At 54.5% G+C, this 19,425-nt stretch overlaps 1 protein-coding gene across 1 annotated transcript in view; it reads left to right on the top strand.

The window, feature by feature from the left end:
* Positions 1-520: 520 nt before the first annotated feature.
* The window catches only part of LEF1 (lymphoid enhancer binding factor 1), a gene marked incomplete at its 5' end in the record, with an annotated part of 58,259 nt that continues 39,354 nt past the window's right edge, over positions 521-19,425 (top strand). Inside the window, 2 exons of the mRNA XM_085325658.1 lie at positions 521-584; positions 1,877-2,010. Of these exons, the coding sequence (XP_085181784.1) occupies positions 521-584; positions 1,877-2,010 (198 nt within the window). The remainder of the gene's footprint in view (positions 585-1,876; positions 2,011-19,425) is intronic.

Here is a 19,425-nt window from a genome sequence, read left to right as displayed (position 1 = left end):
CGGGCGGCCCGGGGCTGCGGCGGGGACGGCGCGAGCGGGGCTGTGCGGGCAGCGGCGCGGGAGGCGCTTCCCGGCGCCGCGGTCCGTCGTGCCGCGTTTTGCTGCGTTTCCTTCCCCCCCTCCGAGACCTGGTAGCGAGGGCAGCCCGGGGCGCAGTATCGCCCTCGGTGTCACTTGAGCAAAAAGTGGTTTCGATCGCCGGAGCGCAAAGTGTTTTCCAGAAATAAGCGCCCCCCCCCCCGTCAAACGCAGGGCGCTGCTGCTGGAAAGGCTTCGCAAGAGCCACGTAGTTGTTAACGCCGCAATAAAACGGCCGCTTGTACGAGCAAACTGGTACAGTTGCCTTCAAAATGACTAAGAGGAAAAACAGAGATGCTTATCTCTGGCTGTAACCCCCCCCCCAAGAAGATCTAGTGTTATTAACAGCAAACGAACGTCCATAAAATGACTCTCCTGCTTTTGTTTTGTTTTGTTTTKCCTTTCCTGCTTGCTTGCTTAACGGTGGATTCTTTGTGGTTAGGTTTCCAGGCAGACCCAGGCGCAGGACTCCTACCACGATAAAGGCAGAGAGCATCCCGAGGAAGGTGAGAGCCGCGCGCCGCGGCCGGCCGCCCGCCGCCGCCGCCCTGGGACGCCTCCGCGCAGCGTCCGGACCCGGCTGCGGTTYCTCTGGGAAAGGACAAATCCAGTCTCTCTTTGGGAGCGGGGGGGCGGGGGGTCGTGCAGTGCTTTCAGAGCCGGCTCAAAAAGGAGACGGACACCCAGCGCRTTTATCTTGAGTAACCAAATGGTATTTTGGTTGTTTAGAAACTGATAAGTAGGCCAAATGGATCTTTTGCTGAAGAAATAACTATTTTTAGGATATCAGCTTAAGCACATCTGTGTCTTCGCTCATACAGCACAGCTGAGTTGTGGCAGTCAGAAGTGGTGTGCTTTTTTTTTCCCCCATAATCAAAGTTAAGATTTTTAACTACGTCATATCATAAATCCCATATAAAGACAGACCCTTGCAATTCGGTCCTGCTGCTCGCCAGGACTCTCTGGTGGTCTTTCTCAAAATTTGCCATTAAACTGCCTAAAAGCAGTAATGTCTGCATATTTTGGCAGGCGGGGAGGGAGGAGATCGGCTTTGTTTAGCTGTGTTTTCATCCTTGCATCTTCTTAGAGGCTCATCTGGGAGTTGTAAACGACTAGTAGAGCATGCGGGTGGGGGACCTGTTTGCCCCTATCCCTGCCTCTCTCTGCGCAGAAAGTGGAGCCAAATTACTTGTTTTCCTGCAAGATAGCATTCCTCCCTGGGCTCCCCAAGGGTGGCCACGCGTGGTCACCAGCCTCTGCCCCAAATCCTGGCCGCTCACCGTCCCYGTGGCCAGAGCAAACCTCTGCTAGCGATTGTTGCCCCGGTCCTCCCCTTCCTGACGGTGCTGTCGAAAATCCATGCTGGCAGTGCTTCTGAATCCGCAGGTCCTGGGGGAATATATAAAATGGGGGAAAACTGCTACTTGAGAAACGTGATGTCATTGCTGATGCTGCTGCCCCTTTGAACAGAGGCTAGCAAAATAAATGGGTTGCTCTGAGGTTTTTCCACATTTGAAGTGTAAACTCCTTGCTAAGCACGCTTACTCCTCTAAGAATTAGCTCTTGTTTAAAAAAAGAAAACACAAAAAACTTTTTTTTTTTAAAAAAAACTTTTTTTAAAAAAAAGTTTTTATATATTSCTGTGGACCGCTTTCTGTCAGAAGCAGTTGCCCTGTGAAAGGCGACGTTTGCATGCAGAACGTTTCTGGGAATGCCCCATGCCTGTGTGAGCGCTCCGGCTCGCGAGAAACACGTTATATGCAGGGAATAACGTGATCCTTGTTTCCTCTTCCCCTAGGAAAGCATCCAGACGGTGGCTTATACAGCAAGGGACCGTCGTACTCTGGTTATTCTGGGTATATCATGATGCCAAACATGAACACCGACCCCTACATGCCGAACGGATCCCTGTCGCCGCCCATGCCCAGGACAGTGAGTTATCTGCCGCGGGGCCCCGCTGGGGCTCCTGCCCTCCCTGGGGTTGGTTTGGTTTTGGGAGTTTTTTTTAGGTAGCTTTAGGGTCTTCAGAGCCTCCATCCTGTGGCAGTTTAGGGCTGTCAGAGGCGTTGGCCGCGATGGTGGTGGAAAAGCAGCAGCCTGCGCTTCGCTGTGGGGTCTCTGAGCAGGGCGGGGGGCGGCAGCAGGGGGAAGGCCCTGCTCTGCGCCGAGGGATAACGCGCCGTGGGATAATGTAAATGCTGGCTTTGCAGGGACGAGGGCAGGTGTGAGCTTGCGGGCTTTAACTCTTCTGCTTGTGGAGGAAAATAGGGGACTGGATGTAGAGCTGCTAAAGTTGCTTGTCGGCAGGGTGAAAAGATTTGGTGCTTTTTTTTTTGCCTTCGGATGTGGCATTGCTCTTTGCTGACTGCTGTTTATTTGTGTCATYGGCGGCTCTGTGTAAAGGCCACGGGTGTCTGCGAGTACAGCTTTGAAACGTGCCCTGTAACTTTGTCCACAAACTGTTTTGGGCAAATTGTTGCCAAGCCTGGGGCAGAGTCGCAGTCGCCGCTTTGCTTTACTTCGCGGCGGGCGCTGAGCCTTCCAGGTTGGTGCCTCTATCTGCAGTGGGGCGGATGCACGTCCGGGAGGATCTTAAGGGATTTTTGGTTTTGGAGAGTCAACTCCCCTTTGTTTTTGTAGACCTTTTGGTATACGGATGGGGTGATGGAGAGGCAACGCTAAAATTAGCCRTGGAAATCGCATTGGTAGAATTGGAGTGGAGCGGGAAACACATTTGCTTGTGGATGTCCTCTGGCAAAGGTGTCCCCACAGCTGCCTATGCTGGGATATCAGAAGTTGCATACAGGTATTTGCTGGTGATAAGTTGCTTTCCCTCTTCCTGGCTCTTAGATAGCGACTACCAAATAAAAAAAACTAACAACTGGCTTCATTTTGCTCTGCTGTAGCCTTGATTTTTCTGCAAGGTTGTGGCTTTTGGTTTTAGGAATAAAAAGACGAGGCCTAGTCTGTGCTGGTGATTTAACAGCAGCAAAGCGTGTTAAAGCGCTGGATGTTGGGATTCAGAGCGATGCTGCAGTGTGGTTTTCTGAAGGCGGGGGTTCAGTGCCAGACCAGTGGTTTTTCTGTGTCGCTGCCTGCGTTTCAGAGAGCCCAGCCCRACGCAGCGCGTTGCTCTCAGCGGCTCTGCTGTTAAAAGAGGTCTCGTTAGTGTGTAAGTGGCCGCGCGGAGASCTGCGCTCGTTTGGCGCGGCGCGTCCGCACCGTGGCACGCGCGGTGCTTGCGGGTGACGGCCCCGGGCCGTTGAAACCTGCTGCTGCAGACGCTGCTCTTCAGAAACCTTCGGCGCGGATGTTTTGGGGCGAAAGCGTGCAGCAGCTGCAGCAGCACCGAGGCTCAAATCCCTCCTTTTTGGAGACTGGGGAACTTGATAAGACCTTTTTTATTATTATTATTTTTAATCCCCCCCCGCCCCGGCTTTCCTGCTGGCTGTTCCCAAGGAAGTGGCTCGTRCAGGGCTTTGCACCGCGAAACCGGCTCCAGCTGTGTGCCCGAGGAGACAGCCCGAGCGGCTGGCCGGCTCTCCCCCTGCCACRGGACGCCCCCAGCGCGCGGGGACGGGTCTGCCGCGCCGGCGTTCGCCCCTCGGCACCCACCTGGAGCCCTCTCCGAGTAACCCCGAGGCTGCAYGCGCGAGTTGTTAAATACTTTCATTTATTTATTTATTTTTCTTCTTTAATTGCGCTGTAATCTCTGCTGGGCTCCTAGCTGACAGCTGTGCCTCTTCCTCCTCCTCCTCCTCCTCTTGCTCCTCCCGCTCCTCCTCGTGGGGGTTGGGATGGGAGCCGGGGGTCTCGGGGGTCTGGCCGCCCGCGGAGGGAGGAGCAGCAGCCCCGTGGTGCTGTACCTGCGCCTTTTCCAGTACAAAGCCGTCGCTGCTTTGCTGCCTCTCTCACGTTGCCTCGAGGTGCTGGGCAGGATTAAAACACTGCCCCGGGGCACCAAGGCCTTTTTCTTCCCTTCCCTTCCCCCCTCCCCCCCCACTCCACGCTGTGCAAACCATTTCAAGGAGGCTGGTACGTGCAAACAGCACCGGCAGCACCGCAGCTGGTAAAACACGGTGAAACGGAGGGCATGTGCCCTTCCCGATGGGCACAGCTGTGCCTGCCTGCGTACRTGTGTGTGTGCATGTGTATATACGTGTTTGAATGTATGTATGTATGTATATTGCTAAGGTAAAGCACTGCTTTTTGGGACAAGCACATGGGGCCCAGTGCTGGGACTGTCACATCAAATGGCACATGAGGCCTTTCTTTTTTTTTTCWTTTTGCTAATCGAAGCTGCTCTGTGCAGGTCAAGCTTGTAGCTGGRGTGGTGGGAAGGCTTTGCTAGAATGGGAAAAAGTTACTTCCAACAACACATTTGGAGAAAAAAAAACCCACCCTTTTCTGTTTTTAAAGGGCAAATGCTTTAAGTTCTTGCTCTGTAAACTAAATACAAAAATGTATGTGTGTAGTCAGGCCTGGTCTATCTAAAAAAGCCTGAAAGAAGAAAGCCAAAGTGTAGTTGTGGTGCAGCTCTCTTGTGGGAAGGATGGATGAGGAAGAGTTCAAATTGCCCTGAATTCACTCTTGTTACAGCAGTCTCATCCACCTTCTCCTCTCTCTTTTTTCCTTTTGACTTTACTGGTAACTGATTTGCCTTTTCCAAGTTGCATTTGTAGGAGCGGGAGAGTGTTAGTTACAGGTTTATGTGGGAGCCTTGCGTAGCAGCGTGCACCCTTATCTGATAGCCGGGCGAGTAGGAGAGCAAAGCAGCTGGGTTAGGTAGCTGCAGGAAAAGTGGCATGTGATAGTACTAAAGCCACAGCAACACCTGGCGAACGTGCACCCTGYGTGCCTGAGATAGCTCTTGGTGGTTTTTCAGCATCGTGTGGGTACTGAAGATGGGAGCAGGAGGCAGCTGTTTGTTTTCTAACTCGTGGGAGTTTTTCATACTTTTTTTTTTTTAGCACGGGTTTTGGGTAGCAAACCTTTCTCATCTGTGCGGTGGGAACGTGGGGACAGCAGAGGAGACAGAAGAATCGTTTTTGTTTCTCAGATTCGTCCAGAGAATTATTTTGTCTCTGCTCCTCGCTCTTCTCCATGAATGAGACTTTCCATTGTAAGACACGGGATTTCTGYGACCTCCCTTTTGTCCGTTCTCATTTGTTCATGGGGTCTGAGATTATTTCTTAGTGGTTAAACTGTCTCTGTGTTAGCTGCTGGAGTTGTTGTTAAATAGGTTGGAGGATACAACCCATACAGGAGTACCTTACAGGTACTTGCAAAATGCAGTGTATCTATTTGGAAATGGTAAGAAATTCTGCTACAAAAATCTGAATGCAAGGAAAAATTGTAGTAAGCAAACTGCCTCCCCTCACCCCCCAGGTTTGGATGTTATTTGCATGCATCTGCATGGTGAAAGCCACGCATGGATACAGTTCCTGTCTTGAAGAGCTAGCCTCCCAGGAAAAACTGYGTGGGTAAAATGAATAGGAGGAAGGATGAGGGTAGAAGTAGCAAGCGTGCATGGATACAGCGTCTGAGTCGGAGGGTTTTATTTCCCTGGCTGAAAGTTCTGCAAGCAGGATGGTTGACTTGCTCGTGGGAAATCTTCGGGAGCATGATTGGACCCTAGCGAGAGCCTCAGCCTTCCCAGCCTGGAAACTGTGCCTGGCTACGCCGCCGGCGGCCGCGAAGCCGGTTTTGAATAAATGCTCTCTTTGCGTGGGACTTGGCTCGTGCTGCGTGTGCGAACGCCGGCGCTGGCGCAGAGGCTCGGCCTACTGAAAGCCACCTGGCACCTCGTGGCTCCGGTGCTGGGGCTCCCCTCCTGCTCCCGTCGCTCCTCAGGACGCTCTGCACTAGTTTCTCTGTTGACTTCAAAGCGGGGAAGCGCCAGGACCGACGAGCATCCCGGTCCTGCTGCCTTACCCCGAGCCACATGCACCTCCGTGGAGGCGAGCGGCRCGGATTAGCCCGTGAGATGGCTCGGCAGCAAGGTGGGGAGGAGCAGAAGACTTCCCAACCCTGTCGGTGTTTTCCTKCAAGAGCAGGACTCGTCCGGGTTCCTGGAGGCGCGCGTGCCACCGCCGGGAGCTGCGGCAGCGTCTGCCCGGCAGCTGAGCGAGGGGCGCCGAGCGCCGGTGCTGGCGGAGGAGAGTGGTCCGTTCGGCACGGGCAAGCGAGCCGGGCTGCTGGAAACACGTCCGGGTCCCACCGGTCGCGGGCATGAGCGAGGTCTCCTCTGAGGTGCCAGCGCCAGGCCAGGAGCCGCCGTGGGCGCTCTCTTGTTTCGCTAAGGGGGAAAAAAAGAAATATGCATATATGTATACATGTGTGTGTGTATATATGTATCATCTGCTTGGAAAAGGAGGGGCCAATAAATCTGGCAAWTTGTGGATGGGCAAGAGAGAGAGCAAATGCTCCTCTCCTTGAGGCTCGGTGCAGAGGCTCGGATGACGTGCGCGTGACTTCAGCCGCGGCGTGCCCAGAAACCCCTCCCCTGGCAGATCRCCGCGGCTGGGGCTTCACTGCACAAACGTGTGCGTGCGCGCACGCGTGCCCTCGGTCTCCTTTCCCTGCATAGCTATTTCGTTATCACCCTTAAAAGGTGGAGCTGCTGCTTGGCTTTGGAGGCAGCTCCAGAGGGAGGGCAATGCCGTTCCTCCCGCTTCGGTGCCGCGCCGCCTCTTCTCCGGCCTTGAAGCAGGTTAATAAGAGCAGYTTGGCGCGGGCCTGCCGTGCCGGCGAGGGCACGGCTCGAGGAGGAGCCCCCAGCCCCGCAGGCTCCGGCGTCCTCCGAGGAGGACGAGGCCTTCTGCAGGCYGGCGCGGGGCTGCGGGGGAGCCCGGGCGCGCTCCGCTTTGCGCGGGGAGGAAACAGCCCCCACAAACGCGTTTCACTGCTTCTGTCGTGTTTCTGAAGTCCTGTTAGAGACACGTGCCTGTTTTTTTGGCGTAAAATATTCCGTCTTCTCTGGCTTAGGAAAAGACGTTTATAAAAGGGGCTGGCTTAACTAAGAGAGTAAGCGTGCTGTTGACACCAGCCCCGGCACCGAAGCTTAAAACCGAGAGTCCTTCTGGCCGGGATTTACTCGGCGAGCCGGCTGGCAGCGGCGCCCGTGCGTCCGCGGCTCCGGCTGCGCCCAGCCGCCGCGTCCGCCCGGGGCAGCGGGCGAGCGCCGCGGGCTGCCTCGCTGCACAGCCGCTTGCTCCCCTCGGGCACCGTTGCCCTTTCCTGGCTCGTGGCAGCTCTTTTCCACAGCCCTCTGCTAGCGTGGAGCGCCGAGGGCGTCCCGAGGGAAGGAGCCGGGCGTCGCAGCCGCAGAGCCGCGCTTTGGAAAGCGTAAGCACGGAAAATATTTTGCTCTAAGAACGCCCCTAGGGCTGTTTCCCTGGCCTCCAGCCGTTGAATATTGAGTTATATTTGTGGTGGTCTTTCCGGCCTGGTTCTTGCCTTCTCACATGAGTGTAATTTAACTTTAAAAAAMAGAAAAATCTGTGTTTGGAGAGCTGGACTGAGCGTGCTGTGTTTGAGAATTTTGTTACTCAAAATCCTCTTTCTCTGTCACATCATTTCATGTCTTATAATACTCCCATGTGCAGGGAGAAAAGAAAGCTATGCTGGATTTAAAGGAAAAAAGAAAGAAATGGGAGGAAAAAAAAAAACCCAAAAGCTTAGCTCTTCAGTGTGTGGAGCTCTCTGGTTGTGTTGTGACTTTTTTTTTCCTCCTTCAGTTGTTTTGAGAATAATTTCTAAGAAAGTAGTACAGAGACACTGCTTGAGATGTAAATCTTCAGAAGGAAAACTCGGAACAGGGGAAAAATTAGCAAAAAAATGCTAATTTTTTAGGCCACTTCATACACTTTGACAGCGTTATTACAGACATGCTTTTTAAACTGGCAACTACTAAGCTTCTTATCAGAGTGACCTGTAAAAGATGACTTCATACTTTGTAATAAGGAAATACCGAGAGATTCTGGGAGAGCTGATCAAAACAGTGTTTTGTTCAAAACTTTTTTGGTTAAAGGGCCTTCCCAAAACAATTCGTATTTTTCCCTGCGTCAGATGAACTTTAAATTCTTCCTTTTTTTTTTTTCTTTTTTTTTCTCTTCAGGAGTAGGTGTGGTTGCGTGTGTGTATAGGGGAAACAAGAACGTTAGAGACTAATGGGACAGAGTAGCAAATGTAATTGAATCGGCAAATACTGTGTAACCAGAGCCATTTGAAAGACTCTTGAATCTGGGGCAGAAGGGAGACTTTTTAGGAGAAGGAGATTTCCAAGGGGTTTTGTGAAGCTCATCTCCCAGCTCTGGCTCCAAAATTGTAAGTAGGTCTGTTCTGTTAGTTAAACAGTTGCAGTGGCTGTAGAGAAAAAGCCCGGCTCCGTTAAATGAATCCTTCTGGGCAGCGTCTTCTGGACAAAACTTTTCTCCAAATTCAGGCAGCGGAGCAGCCCGCGCGATTCCTCTGCGGTCTCGCGTTGCGCTTCTGGAGGCAGCGTTTCGCCACCAAGAAGCCCCAGCTCGGAAGGGAGCTGCGGGCCGCCTTCTGTCACCCCATCCCGTCCCCTGCATCCTGCGTTGTTTTCGGCGCCGGCTGCTTCGTCGTGGCCGGGGTCGGAGCGCGGGGGGTTAAGCCGGGGCCGCGAGAGCCGCCTGCCGCGGGGTAGCGCCGCCTGGATATCGCGTTCCCCGGTGGGGGGGGGGGCGCGGCGGCGAGGGTTTGCGCCGGTGCAATTTGTCGTGAAATAGGTAAATTCCGCCCGTGGTCAGAGGACGCGGACCCCGGCGCGAGGACGCGACCCGTGGCGATGGCCGCGGGCTGCGAGCGCGCCGCGGCAGGCTCGGCCGCCCACGGCCGCCGCCGCCGCCTCTCCTGCCGCCGCCGCGCCGCGCTCGCCCCCCTCCCCGAGGGTGCTTCTGCGGGCTGGGCGCCGAGGAGCAAACCTCGCTCGGGGGCTGTGGGGAAGGTGGCGGCACAGCCGGCGCCAAAACCCACATTTCCTGAGTTCGCTTCAGGAACTCACTGCAAAGACAGCTCAGGGATGAAGATACATTTTTTTTTTCAGGAAAACAAACCAAAAGTTGCCCTTCTTCGGTGTATTTGTCTTATTTGTATTATCAGGCTATCGTGCGTGTGTGTAACTCCAGCAATGCTGTGGTTCAGCAGTCACTGTGGCTGTTTCACACGCTGCTGTCCAGTTACAGACCAAAGACCCGTACTGAAGATTTTGGGTAGAAGCAGGAAGGAGCACAGGCTGCAGCCGGTATGTCCTGTGTATCCCGGCCGCCGCTGGTTTGTCAGGTCCCCCAGCCCGCTCAGATACAAAGTCACCGCACAGTTCGATGCGAGGAGAGGGCTGCTGTCTGCCGGGACACCAAAAGCCGCTGTTTGGGTGGCRTGATGAGTTATGTGGGATGGAAAGCCGGCCCGTAGCCTCCATGGGCTTCCCGTGGGCCAAAAGCCATCTCTGAAATTTCAGTGAATACCTGCAAGTACCTGTCAAGTTTGATAGTCTCGGATTCATGAGTCCTCCATAAATGGAAAAAAAAAAAAAGAAACAGGAAGGGAAAATAAGCAATAATTCACAGCGGARAGCCCCTCTTTCCTCACAGCCATGGTCTGAGCCTCGCAGGTAGGATGGCCAAGCTTGCAGCCTCTTACAGAAGTGACTTCTGCCCCTGTGCTGCGCGGTGGAGGGTGCTGGAGACCCTTGCAGCCCAGCACGTTTTGCCTGCTCAGCTTGCAGGCTGGCGTCTGCTTCCGCAGGCACCGGGGGCTCCTGGTGGCACAGGCAGAAGCCGGAGTAGGGTCCGCCAGCACGGAGTAGGGTCCGCCAGCACGGAGTAGGGTCCACCAGCACGGAGTAGGGTCCGCCAGCACGGCAGGAGGTGCACTGGCTTGTAGTGACTGCCCTGGCTCCCTCTCCGGGTCTCTTCCCTCTTTTCTTGGTGTCGCTCTATGGGGATCCAGGTTCCAGCAGGTCTCTGAGGGACCGGCTGTCAGAGCGGGCAGCAGCCCCACTAAGAGCTGCTCCTTCTTCAGGAAAGCCAGGCTTGCAGAGCAGGCAGTAAATTTGCTGTGGGGAGGAGGATCGGGGCAGTGGGGGGAATATATTAGAGCAGGAGAGACTTCTTTCTTAATGCTACTGAGAAAAATCAGCTTTTGCTTCTTGGTGAAGAGCGTGCTGCGTTTGGCACCGGTTTCAGCCTCAGTACGGCKTGTGTGTGTGTGCATKTGTSTGTTAAGGAACAGTCAAAGTAAAACCAGGATGGTTTTGCAGCCTTGAAGTGACAGGGACATAAGCGCTGGGTCCGCAGGGAGGGAGGGCAGATCCCGCCGCTGTGCTCTTTGAGCYGGGGTTTTAATGACTTCAGGGGAAAAAAGGAGTGGTAGAACAGCAGAAGAAAAATGCAATGGCTAAGAGGAAATTATTTTTATTGCTAATACATGGGTGCTCATAATGTTTAATTCTTTGCAGCTTACAGCGTTTATTTTTTTTACAGCTTGTGCTTTATTTGCACATTCTTCGTTCCTCACTGTTCTGTGCGTTGTAAGCGGCAGCGACCGTATCGCTGTTCTTAAAGGCTCCTTTTCCGGGGTCTTAATTTAAGTAAACGTATTTGCTGAAGCACCCGTGGTGCTCGCGTTGGTCAGGGCACAGGCAGAGAGCGGTTCAGCTGCTGCTCCGTCCTTGCCTCTTCTTCCTGCGCTTGTTACGGCCCCTTCCCTTTCCACCGTTAAGTTTTGAAAGTCGTCCAGGAATTTTTCTCRGGACAGCAGAGACGCACATTTAAAGTTCAGGATGGGCTTTCTCGCTAGAGCTTYGCTTTTGTTCTGACTTGCGAAGGCAGGTGGGGAGGGAGGAGGGCTGCGGGGGCGTTGGACCCCCCGTAAAGAAGGCTGCGGCAGGGGCGGTTTCAAGGCAGCGTGAGAGTTGCCTGCGTGGCTCGAGATCGGGGGATCGTGGAGGAAGCCTTGTGATTTTGATTTTTTTTTTTAATCTTTTTATATCATTAGCTGCCTTTTCAGATAACTAACGGGAATTTAATGTTGGTTTGCAACGTGTCGTGCGTCCGTTTTYGAGAGAGCAAACTGCTGCCTATTTATTATAAGGAGCTGCAGAGGGGAGGCGACTCCCAGGCATCTCTGTTATTTTGCCTTGCATCAGGTGCTAAAAGTCACTAACCGCACCGCGAGTCACAGTATTTTTCCCAATTTGACTTGCTTACCCAATCATATTTTTACTTCAGCCTTGAGGCTTGAAAAAGCATGTGCATAATCAGTTCGTTTTGTGTGGTCTAGGCTATAAAAATGCCCCCTCTGTTCTTCCCATATGAAAAACGTGTTTTTAATTTTGGGGAACTTATATAATTTTCTGTGCTCTCTTTTGTATTGCAGATTAGAAACAAATGCCGCCTTCCCCTAACTTTGCATGTTCCAATTACCGAGTTGTGAAAATAAGTCGTCCCTCAGCTTTTGTTACTTTAAAGCAGCTATCGGTGATGTCAGAGTCAATACTAAAAGCATTAAGAATGCTGGCAGAATGTAATGCAGCTGCAATCCAACATGATGTTGGAAATGGGGTTGCGAGCATAAAGGCTTTCCATATTCCCAGGGCGCACAACTGCTCGCGGCCTTGGCTTTGATCTCTTCAAAGGCGGCTGCCTCCTCCTCCTCCTCCTCCTCCTCCTCGGCGGAGAGACTTGGCTGCCGCTCGCTCGCGCTGGAGAGGAGAGGGAAAAAAAAAAAAAAAGAGGCAGAGGTCTCTATTCAGGCAGAAATCAATCACGGTGCAGGAACAATTATGTGTAATTCAACCATCATGGCAACGGGGCGAGATTATGGGTTTGTTACCTGAGTGACTGCGCGGAGCCGGGCGGCGGCGGCCGGGTTCCCGCGGCCCTGCCCCGGCGCAGGGGCCGCGGGGTGACGAATGCCGCTCGCGCCATCCCGCAGAGCAGAAAACGAGGTTACAATCGGCAGATAATGTTGGCGTATGTAACCATATTTCGGCGGGGAGCCGGGCGACTCCGGGGAAGAGGGGCCGGAGCGGGCTTGCGCCGGGGCCGCTGGCTTCCCGCGACGTGGCGGCACCCCGCTTGCTCCCAGCAGAGAGTTCGGGTGCCGTTTGCGAGGAATTGGTTGTTTAAAGCAGCCTGGCAGCGTTTGCAGCATGTAGCGGCAGGGTTTGGGTGGGGGAAATTACCGGGTTTAAGGAGAAATCTCAGGGGTGGGGACGGGTGGCCAAGCAGCGGCGTGAGCGCCTCCCTGCCCTCCCGAAGGCGTTTGGGGTCGGGCTGGCGGCGGGGCGGCTCGAGGGCTGGCGGGGCGGCTCGAGGTGCTCTCTGTACCGCGACACCCTTCGCAAAATATCCTCCGAGGTGCAACGGCCTCCTCTCGCTAGGGACTTGGGTCTTTTTTCCCCTCTCCGAGTAGTGAGCAGTAGCTTACTGTCCTTAAAAAGAGAAGGAGACGGGGCGTATGTAGCATCAGCCAGGAGAAGATGTATTTAAAGCATCATTGCCCGTAAAGCCTTAAAATAGTTTTCCTCCCCAAAAGGCAAAATAAAACGCAGATGACTGATTATAAAGTGGTATCCCTGCTCGGGCTGGTACGCGGGGCGAGTGTTACCTTTTATACTGCTCAGGCTTAGACATCAGAGGCGCAAGAAGCTGCTTTGAGTTACAGATCTTCAAACAATAAGTCAAAACAAAAAATCAATCCCTCCAGTCCCTGGGTGCAGTTAGCTAAAGATAAAAGAGAAAAATAAAGTTATGCTAAAGCGGCGAGAGGAGAGGAACGGAGATGCCAAGGAAACGCGGAGGACAAGTGCAGAGTTGAAGTGGGCCTAGCGTGAGCCAACATCAATGAATTTGTGTCTTATCAAAAAGTTTTTGGGTTGCTAGTTCTTTCCAAACTGCATCCACTCTGCTCCAGGGCTGCCTGAAGCGTCGTCTTCAATAAAAGTTGTTTCTTTCCCCCAACTCCGCACACCTTCTTGCTCTTAAATACGGTCGCATAGGGATTGGGCTGCACCTYGCTCGAGGTATGGAGCTCCACTGCAGACTTCAACAGTTAATTAAGTCTCTGATAATCCCTTGTTATTACAAACATGTTTGATGAAAGATGTGTCATCTCAAAAAAACCCAAAACAAAACAAACAAAAAAACAAAACAAAACAAAAAACCCAAAGCTGGTTGCTTCTAGTGTTTCCCCCTCCACCTCCCAACAGATATAAATTACAAAGAATTCTTTTTTTAATGCAGGAAAAAAAGGGGAGTGATCTTATTTACCCCTTTTGTCGGCTGATTCGTGCAATTTTTAATGCTGATTAACTATTTTGATTGATGGAAGTACGTGACTTAAGCCCCAACCTGCCAAGAAGCGAGCAGCGTGCACGGAGCCGCCGCGTGCGGGCTAAGCGCAGCCCTCCCGCTCTTCAGGACGGACGACTTGGGCTGCAGGCGCACCGAGAGGCCTTTCCCTGCACCCGGCTCTGCCRCCTTGCAGGGTCTTCCAGGCTGACTGCAAATTTTTTTTTTTTTTTTAAGAAGTAAAAATCTGCAGCTTGATAATTATTCCCATTTATCTCTGGCTAGATTGCACCTTAAAGATAATTTTTTTAATTGCTTTAATAGTTCTCCTTAGTGTCGTCCTCTTTGAAGTGAAGAGCAGCATGGCATGAAACCTTTCATCAGGAGCGGTTTGGGTAAAGGGTTGTGCGAGGAGCTGAGCTGTGAAGCTGGAGGCTGCCCAGCTAAGCCAACGGCGATGGTGCTGCCAGGCAGCTTTCGTGGCTGCACCTCTTGGTTTCCTCCACTCCTCGCTGCGGGGAAGGTCTTGTTGTTGGTAACTGTTGGTCTCTGGGAAGAAACAGTTTGTGTATTGGAGAAGCAGCTGTGTGTCCGGGGCTTAGTGTGCATGACGCTCGGTATGGGACATGCGACCTTCTCGTCTGGGTTTGCTCAGGTTGGTGGGGCTGAGACGGGTAGTGCRTTGTGAAAGCTGATGCAAAGGAGAGAAACATGAAATTACTGAAACATGAGAAGTCCTGTACAGAGACGGGAGGCACATGAGACTTGCAATACACTGGGGTCTCTGCTGGTTTCTTCCTGGAGGATGCTAAGCGCAAGCTCCAAAATCCATTGGTTTGCATGAGGATGAACTAGGAAGCTTGCTATGAAGTGCAGGGCTGGAGCAGCCAAATGGGAAGTGGAAAGTGCCTTACCTTAACTTTCAGTATATTTTGCTTTGTGAGTCTGAAGTTGTGTTGAATGGGAACRCAGAAATGAGCAAACACGAGTTTGAGCCGTAGCCAGGCCAGTCCTCTCCGCTGCTCCTCCTCATGCCACAGGAGAGCGAGTCCATGCGGAGCTGTTTTGGGAGGCACCAGCAATGATCTTCTTGTGTTTCAGGAGTGATGAATGAAGGGATGGAGATAAATGTGTTGACTAGACCTTGTTCCTCTCAGTATGAGACTTTTATTCCTTTGCGGGTTTTTGATCTGGTCCAGCTGAGCATCCCAGCGATGGCAGCGAATGGATTTAGCCTGTGTCAGCTCCCTGCGGTAAGGGGAGTCAGTTATTGCAGCTCTTCCAGGACGGCAGGCAGGAAACAGTAACCAGACCACAGGCTGGGACTGGATGGGGCTTCCAACAAAGAGGCCAAACTCAAGTGAAGGGCCTGACCAGGGAGCTGTCTCGCGCCGGCAAGCGTGGCACGGGGAGGAGCTGGTGCACCGGGGCAACCTGCAGGAGCCGACCGGGAGCTGGAGCCGGCGCGATGGCAGGACTGGCATGGGTTGTGCAAGCTGGCTTCCTTGCACGTTAAAGTAAAGACCAATTTGTGGTCTTTTAGTAGGTTGTGAGCAATTTCGTAATGCTGGGATAACTTTCTTGCCAGCAAGGCTCTTCGTTTAGAGTAGCATTTAACATAATCTAATTGGGGCGCTCACGTTTCGACAGCTGGCTTGCAAAAATGGTAGAAAAGCTGAATGTGYCGTGTGCTTTGTTAGGTGCCTGATGCTACCCATCCTTTATCTCTCTGGAAAAGATAACCCCTCCCTGGGTCCTCCTAAGGGCAACAGAGGCTCTAAAAGCTGTCTTTTTTTGTATGAACAGGTACTTTTTGCATGGGCTGGCAGGGGAAGGTAAGAGACTTTCCATGCCGTGAGTGGGAGCATTAGCACTGTGCAACACCCGGAGAAAAGCGTGAAGCTGGTTGTGGCCCTAGCAGCAAGGGGCGAAGCTCTTGGAAAACACGTTTCTCCCTGCCTTAGCTGCAGTAGAAGGAAACCCTGCGTAGACCTGCTGGCTCAGAGATCTGCCCTGTTCAACTTCTGTCCTGGTGGAGCAGAGTTTTAAATAGCAGGCAGATGTTTGCAGAGCGTGTGTTATGGAAATCAGACCAGTCATAACTTGACTGGTTGAAAATAATGCATGTTTCTTTAGAAGAAGAGTGGTGACTTAGCTTTTCTTGGCTAGAGGGCGAGACAAATGTGTGTGTGCTAGGCGGTGGCATGCGCGCTGCGGGCAGGGCTTGTGCTCGATGGGAGGGCTGTGCTCCTTCCCGCTCCTCCTGGCTCTGCCCGTGGCTCTTCCCTCCGTGCCGGGAGCGGCAGGCCCAGTGGCGAGGGCAAGGCTGCCAGTGTGGCTGAGCAGCTGCTGATTTGCATGTCTGCCTACTTGGGGCAATTTTTGTGTCACTGTGCTGTCCTCCCCTGGGGACGCCAGCGCGTGGCTGTCCCCGTGAGCTCCTACCTACGCCCCGGTGGGCATTTTTGGGCATGCATGTGACACGGCTTCTTCCTCCTGTGCCCTGCAGAGGTGGGTGCAGAGCAGCTACAGTTGGCCTTGCTTCATGGGGTAGTTCAACACATGCTGGATCTGAAACCCACTGCTGTGTTAGAGGATATCGCTTCTCCTGGTCCCCACGAGTAGTTCCAGGCAGAGCGGCTTCATCATTAGTGACTTGAGCGCTGTCACTTCGAGAGTAATTCRGTTGTAGAAGTAAGCCTTAATCTCGTTATTGGAAACTGTTTTTTTTTTTCAACACATTTCCTCCCTTTCTAGCCAACCCAAGTCCTGCAGCTCTTCCCCTCGCCTCCTCTCCCAGAGCAGTTAGTGAYGCCGAGGAGGCCGTCGCCTGTCCTCCCGCGGAACAGTCTGATCAGCCGGACCCAGCGCAGTATTGAATTAGCTGTATTATGCTGCTGATTTGAAGTCATTACTGGTGTAAGCCGATGCAGTTCCATTATCGTTGATGGGATTGCGGCTCTTCGTGCCGCAGGTGGATTGGACTCAATTAACTGCAGCCATGGCCTTAATTAGAAACTCGGCTTTTGACGGTCCCTACCGAGCGCYGGAGGTGGGACACCCCCTGGCTTTGCCTGGCCGCCCTGGAGGACCCCGAGCTTGAAGGTAGCAAAGGCCACTGCACTGGGCTGCCTCGCGGTCCCAGTAGCGGCCAGTGCTGGGTCCTCTCTCCTTTTTCTGTGCTGGGGCTCGCTGGTGCAAGGAAACCTGGAAGGAGCCACAGGAAGCACGGAGGAGCTGCCTGTTGCTCCTCAGCTCRCCGCCACGCATGGTGGGACGTGCTGCAGGCTCCCCAGCTGCCCCCGTGGTCCAAACGGTTCAAGCCAGGGATGTTTTGCTGCTTACTTGGGCAACTGGTAGCCATGGGTTTTGGCAGATGCTTGGCTTGAGAAGCTAAGAGGGAGGTTTCGTGTTTTTCCTAGCTGATGAAGTCACTTCTGTGGACAGAAAAACCTGGGCATAGGGGTGGAAACCACTCGCCTGACACCATGTGAGAGGCCAGGAGTGCAAGCGCCAGCGAAGGCCGGGCCGCCCGGTCCCGCTCGCCTGCTCTGCGGGCRAAGCCTGGTGAGTCAGCTCTCGCACCTGCCTTCTCTCCCGGCACCTTTTCAGAAGAAAACAGACTTTTGGAAATACACTTTTCCAAGCCAGTTGCGCCCGTCCTGCCTGCCACCGTGTGCTGGGTTCGTTTCTTTGGCAGCCCGAGCAGGACGTCCCGGTGGGACCGACGCGTGGGATGTCCCAGCCCGTCTCGGCGCGGTGGGCAGGCTCCGTGCCGCGCTGCTCCCCGGGAGCGCCGGCGCTTCCCAAAGGCAGCAGCTGCACCGGCTGTATTTTTAGCGCTGGTTTCAAGCGCGCTTCTCACCGTGAGCCTTGAAGGACCTGTTGTGTGCGCCGCGGCGTGAGAAGCACTGCTGCCGGGGCTTTGTTTCCGGCGGGTCTGTGTCCTTCCTGGGCAGGAAGGATGTGCCGGGGACGGGCAGCTCGCTCGGCGCTGGCCCCGCGCGCCCGGCCGGCTGCTGCGGAGCAGACTGCGTGACAGCTGGTTTCTGCCTCCTCTTCCCCTCGGCGGCCGCTCGCTAGGAGCTCCTTCCTCTGCCTGGTCRCTGGGTCGTTTTTTTTTTTCCTCCYCTCGGAAAGCTGCTAGGAAATCAGTTATTTGGGGACTTCTGTGAGGCTGGGCTGCCACTGGCTGATGGGCTCAAAGGGCAGAGAGGAACCAAGCTCTGAGCAGAGGTTAGTTTAGTGCAGAACGTCCGTTCCAGGTCTCTTGCCCCATTTAAGCTGGGATTTCATGCGRCCATGGTTGCAGCCCATCACACATYTACCCGGGGACTGCARCGTGGTCCATGGTGCCTGCRGGGACTCGGTGGGACCCACTGCAGGAGGCTTGTTTTGAGCCCTTGCCACAGGCACTAAGCCGAGCGCAGCAGGTCCTAGGCTGAAGAGCACCGTGGACATCCTGCAGGAGGTCTCTGTGCACCTTTCCCATAAATTTTCTCCTACCTTTTCAGAGGCTTTTCGTGGGATTACACTGATCCCACGTGGTGGTGGTCTAGGCAGCACCCAGACTGGGGGGTAGGGGATGGTCCTGTCGAGCCGTGCCCCTGCCTGGCTGCACTTCCAGGCCTGACYCTGACCTTGATGAAGGTTTTCCCATTTTCCCTAATGGAAGCTGGGTATAAGCTAACGACCAAGAGCTCGGTGCTCTGCGCCCCAGCGTTTGGGATAGGCAAAACACGCTTCTTGCCGTTTGACAGGCCCGTACTGGCAGTCCCGTCCTGCCTGGGGCCRGTGCTCGGGGGCAGGAACGGGAGGAAAAGCTGCTCCTGTTTGCCTTCCCGTGGTGGTGGTTGGTGATGCCTGCCTCATCGCCTAGGTAGCCTACGGTGGGTGGTATTCACATCAGAGGCTGCCCCACACCCGAAAAAACCCAAAACAAACAAAAACTGAGATAAGCAGTACTTTAAGGGAGATCAAAAACGCGTCTGCGCGTTGCTTCTCCGTGGGCGAACCTGGAGCCCTCCTAGCGCGCGTGTGTGGGCAGGGCTCCCGGCGGGCTCCCTTGCTGCCCTTCGAGAGCRGCGGGTGAGCGCTATTCCCACGGGATGCGGCCCGTTTGGGGTGAATCGCCGCSTACGCTCGCGGGGAACGCGCTCGCTGGGAGGGTTACTTCGGCCTTGCTGCCCGTGCCCTCGCAGGCTCGTGGCTACGGCGCCCTGCTCGGCGGCGCTAAGCGCGCGGAGCGGGCTCCTCGCCGCTCCCCTCCCTCGTCCGGACGGCGGGGGCGCACCCCTGCCGCTGCATCGCGCTCCGTCTCGCCGGGCGCGCGGCCAGGCACGCGTTAGGTGTTTAACTCGCGTCTTGGCGTCGAAGATCTTCTCGCGCCGCTCCCGAGCGTCTGCCTCGCTCCGCCTGTTGGTGCGGGCGGCGCGGGGGCCCGCGGCGGCGCAGGGGGCTGCAAGGCCGACCGCCCGGCCGAGCGCGGCCCCGTGCCGGCTGGGCGGTGGGGCAGAGCCCTTCTGCCCCCCGCTAGCGGTCCTGCGGGTCGGGAYGCTCCCGGGACGCGCCTCTCGTGCTTTGCCAACCTGCTGCTACGGCCGCTTGTCAAAGTTACCTGTTGTGAACCGTCCTGAGAGAGATCCCCTGCCCCSCTTGGAACGACAAAAAGCAGCCAAAAACACCCGAGGGAGGCAGCCCTTTACGGAGAGGGCCACGCGTTCAGGCGGGAGCTGGGGATAAAGGCTTTCGGCCCCTTCTGCTCTCGGTTTTACTGTCTTATTTGTGTAAGATGCAAAATTTCCCCTCCTCCTCCCCTACTTAGAGCTTAATTGCGTACTAATTGGAGATCGCATTTACTGTTGCGCTGCTTGTYTCCCTGTGTTTTCTGCGGGAGCGATACCCACGTCTCCCCTTCGGCTAGGAGAGGTCGGGCCGGAGCTAGCAGCTCCCACAYGAAAGCTCAGGGTCGGCGCAGAGGCTCGGCCGGCAGCGTGCGTAAGTAACCGTTTCCCTGCAAAATCAT

This window comes from Rhea americana, unplaced genomic scaffold, assembly GCF_003343005.1.
Source record: "Rhea americana isolate MKP2758 unplaced genomic scaffold, rheAme1 scaffold_99, whole genome shotgun sequence".
NCBI classification, from domain to species: domain Eukaryota; kingdom Metazoa; phylum Chordata; class Aves; order Rheiformes; family Rheidae; genus Rhea; species Rhea americana.
This window is presented reverse-complemented; position numbering and strand designations above follow the sequence as displayed.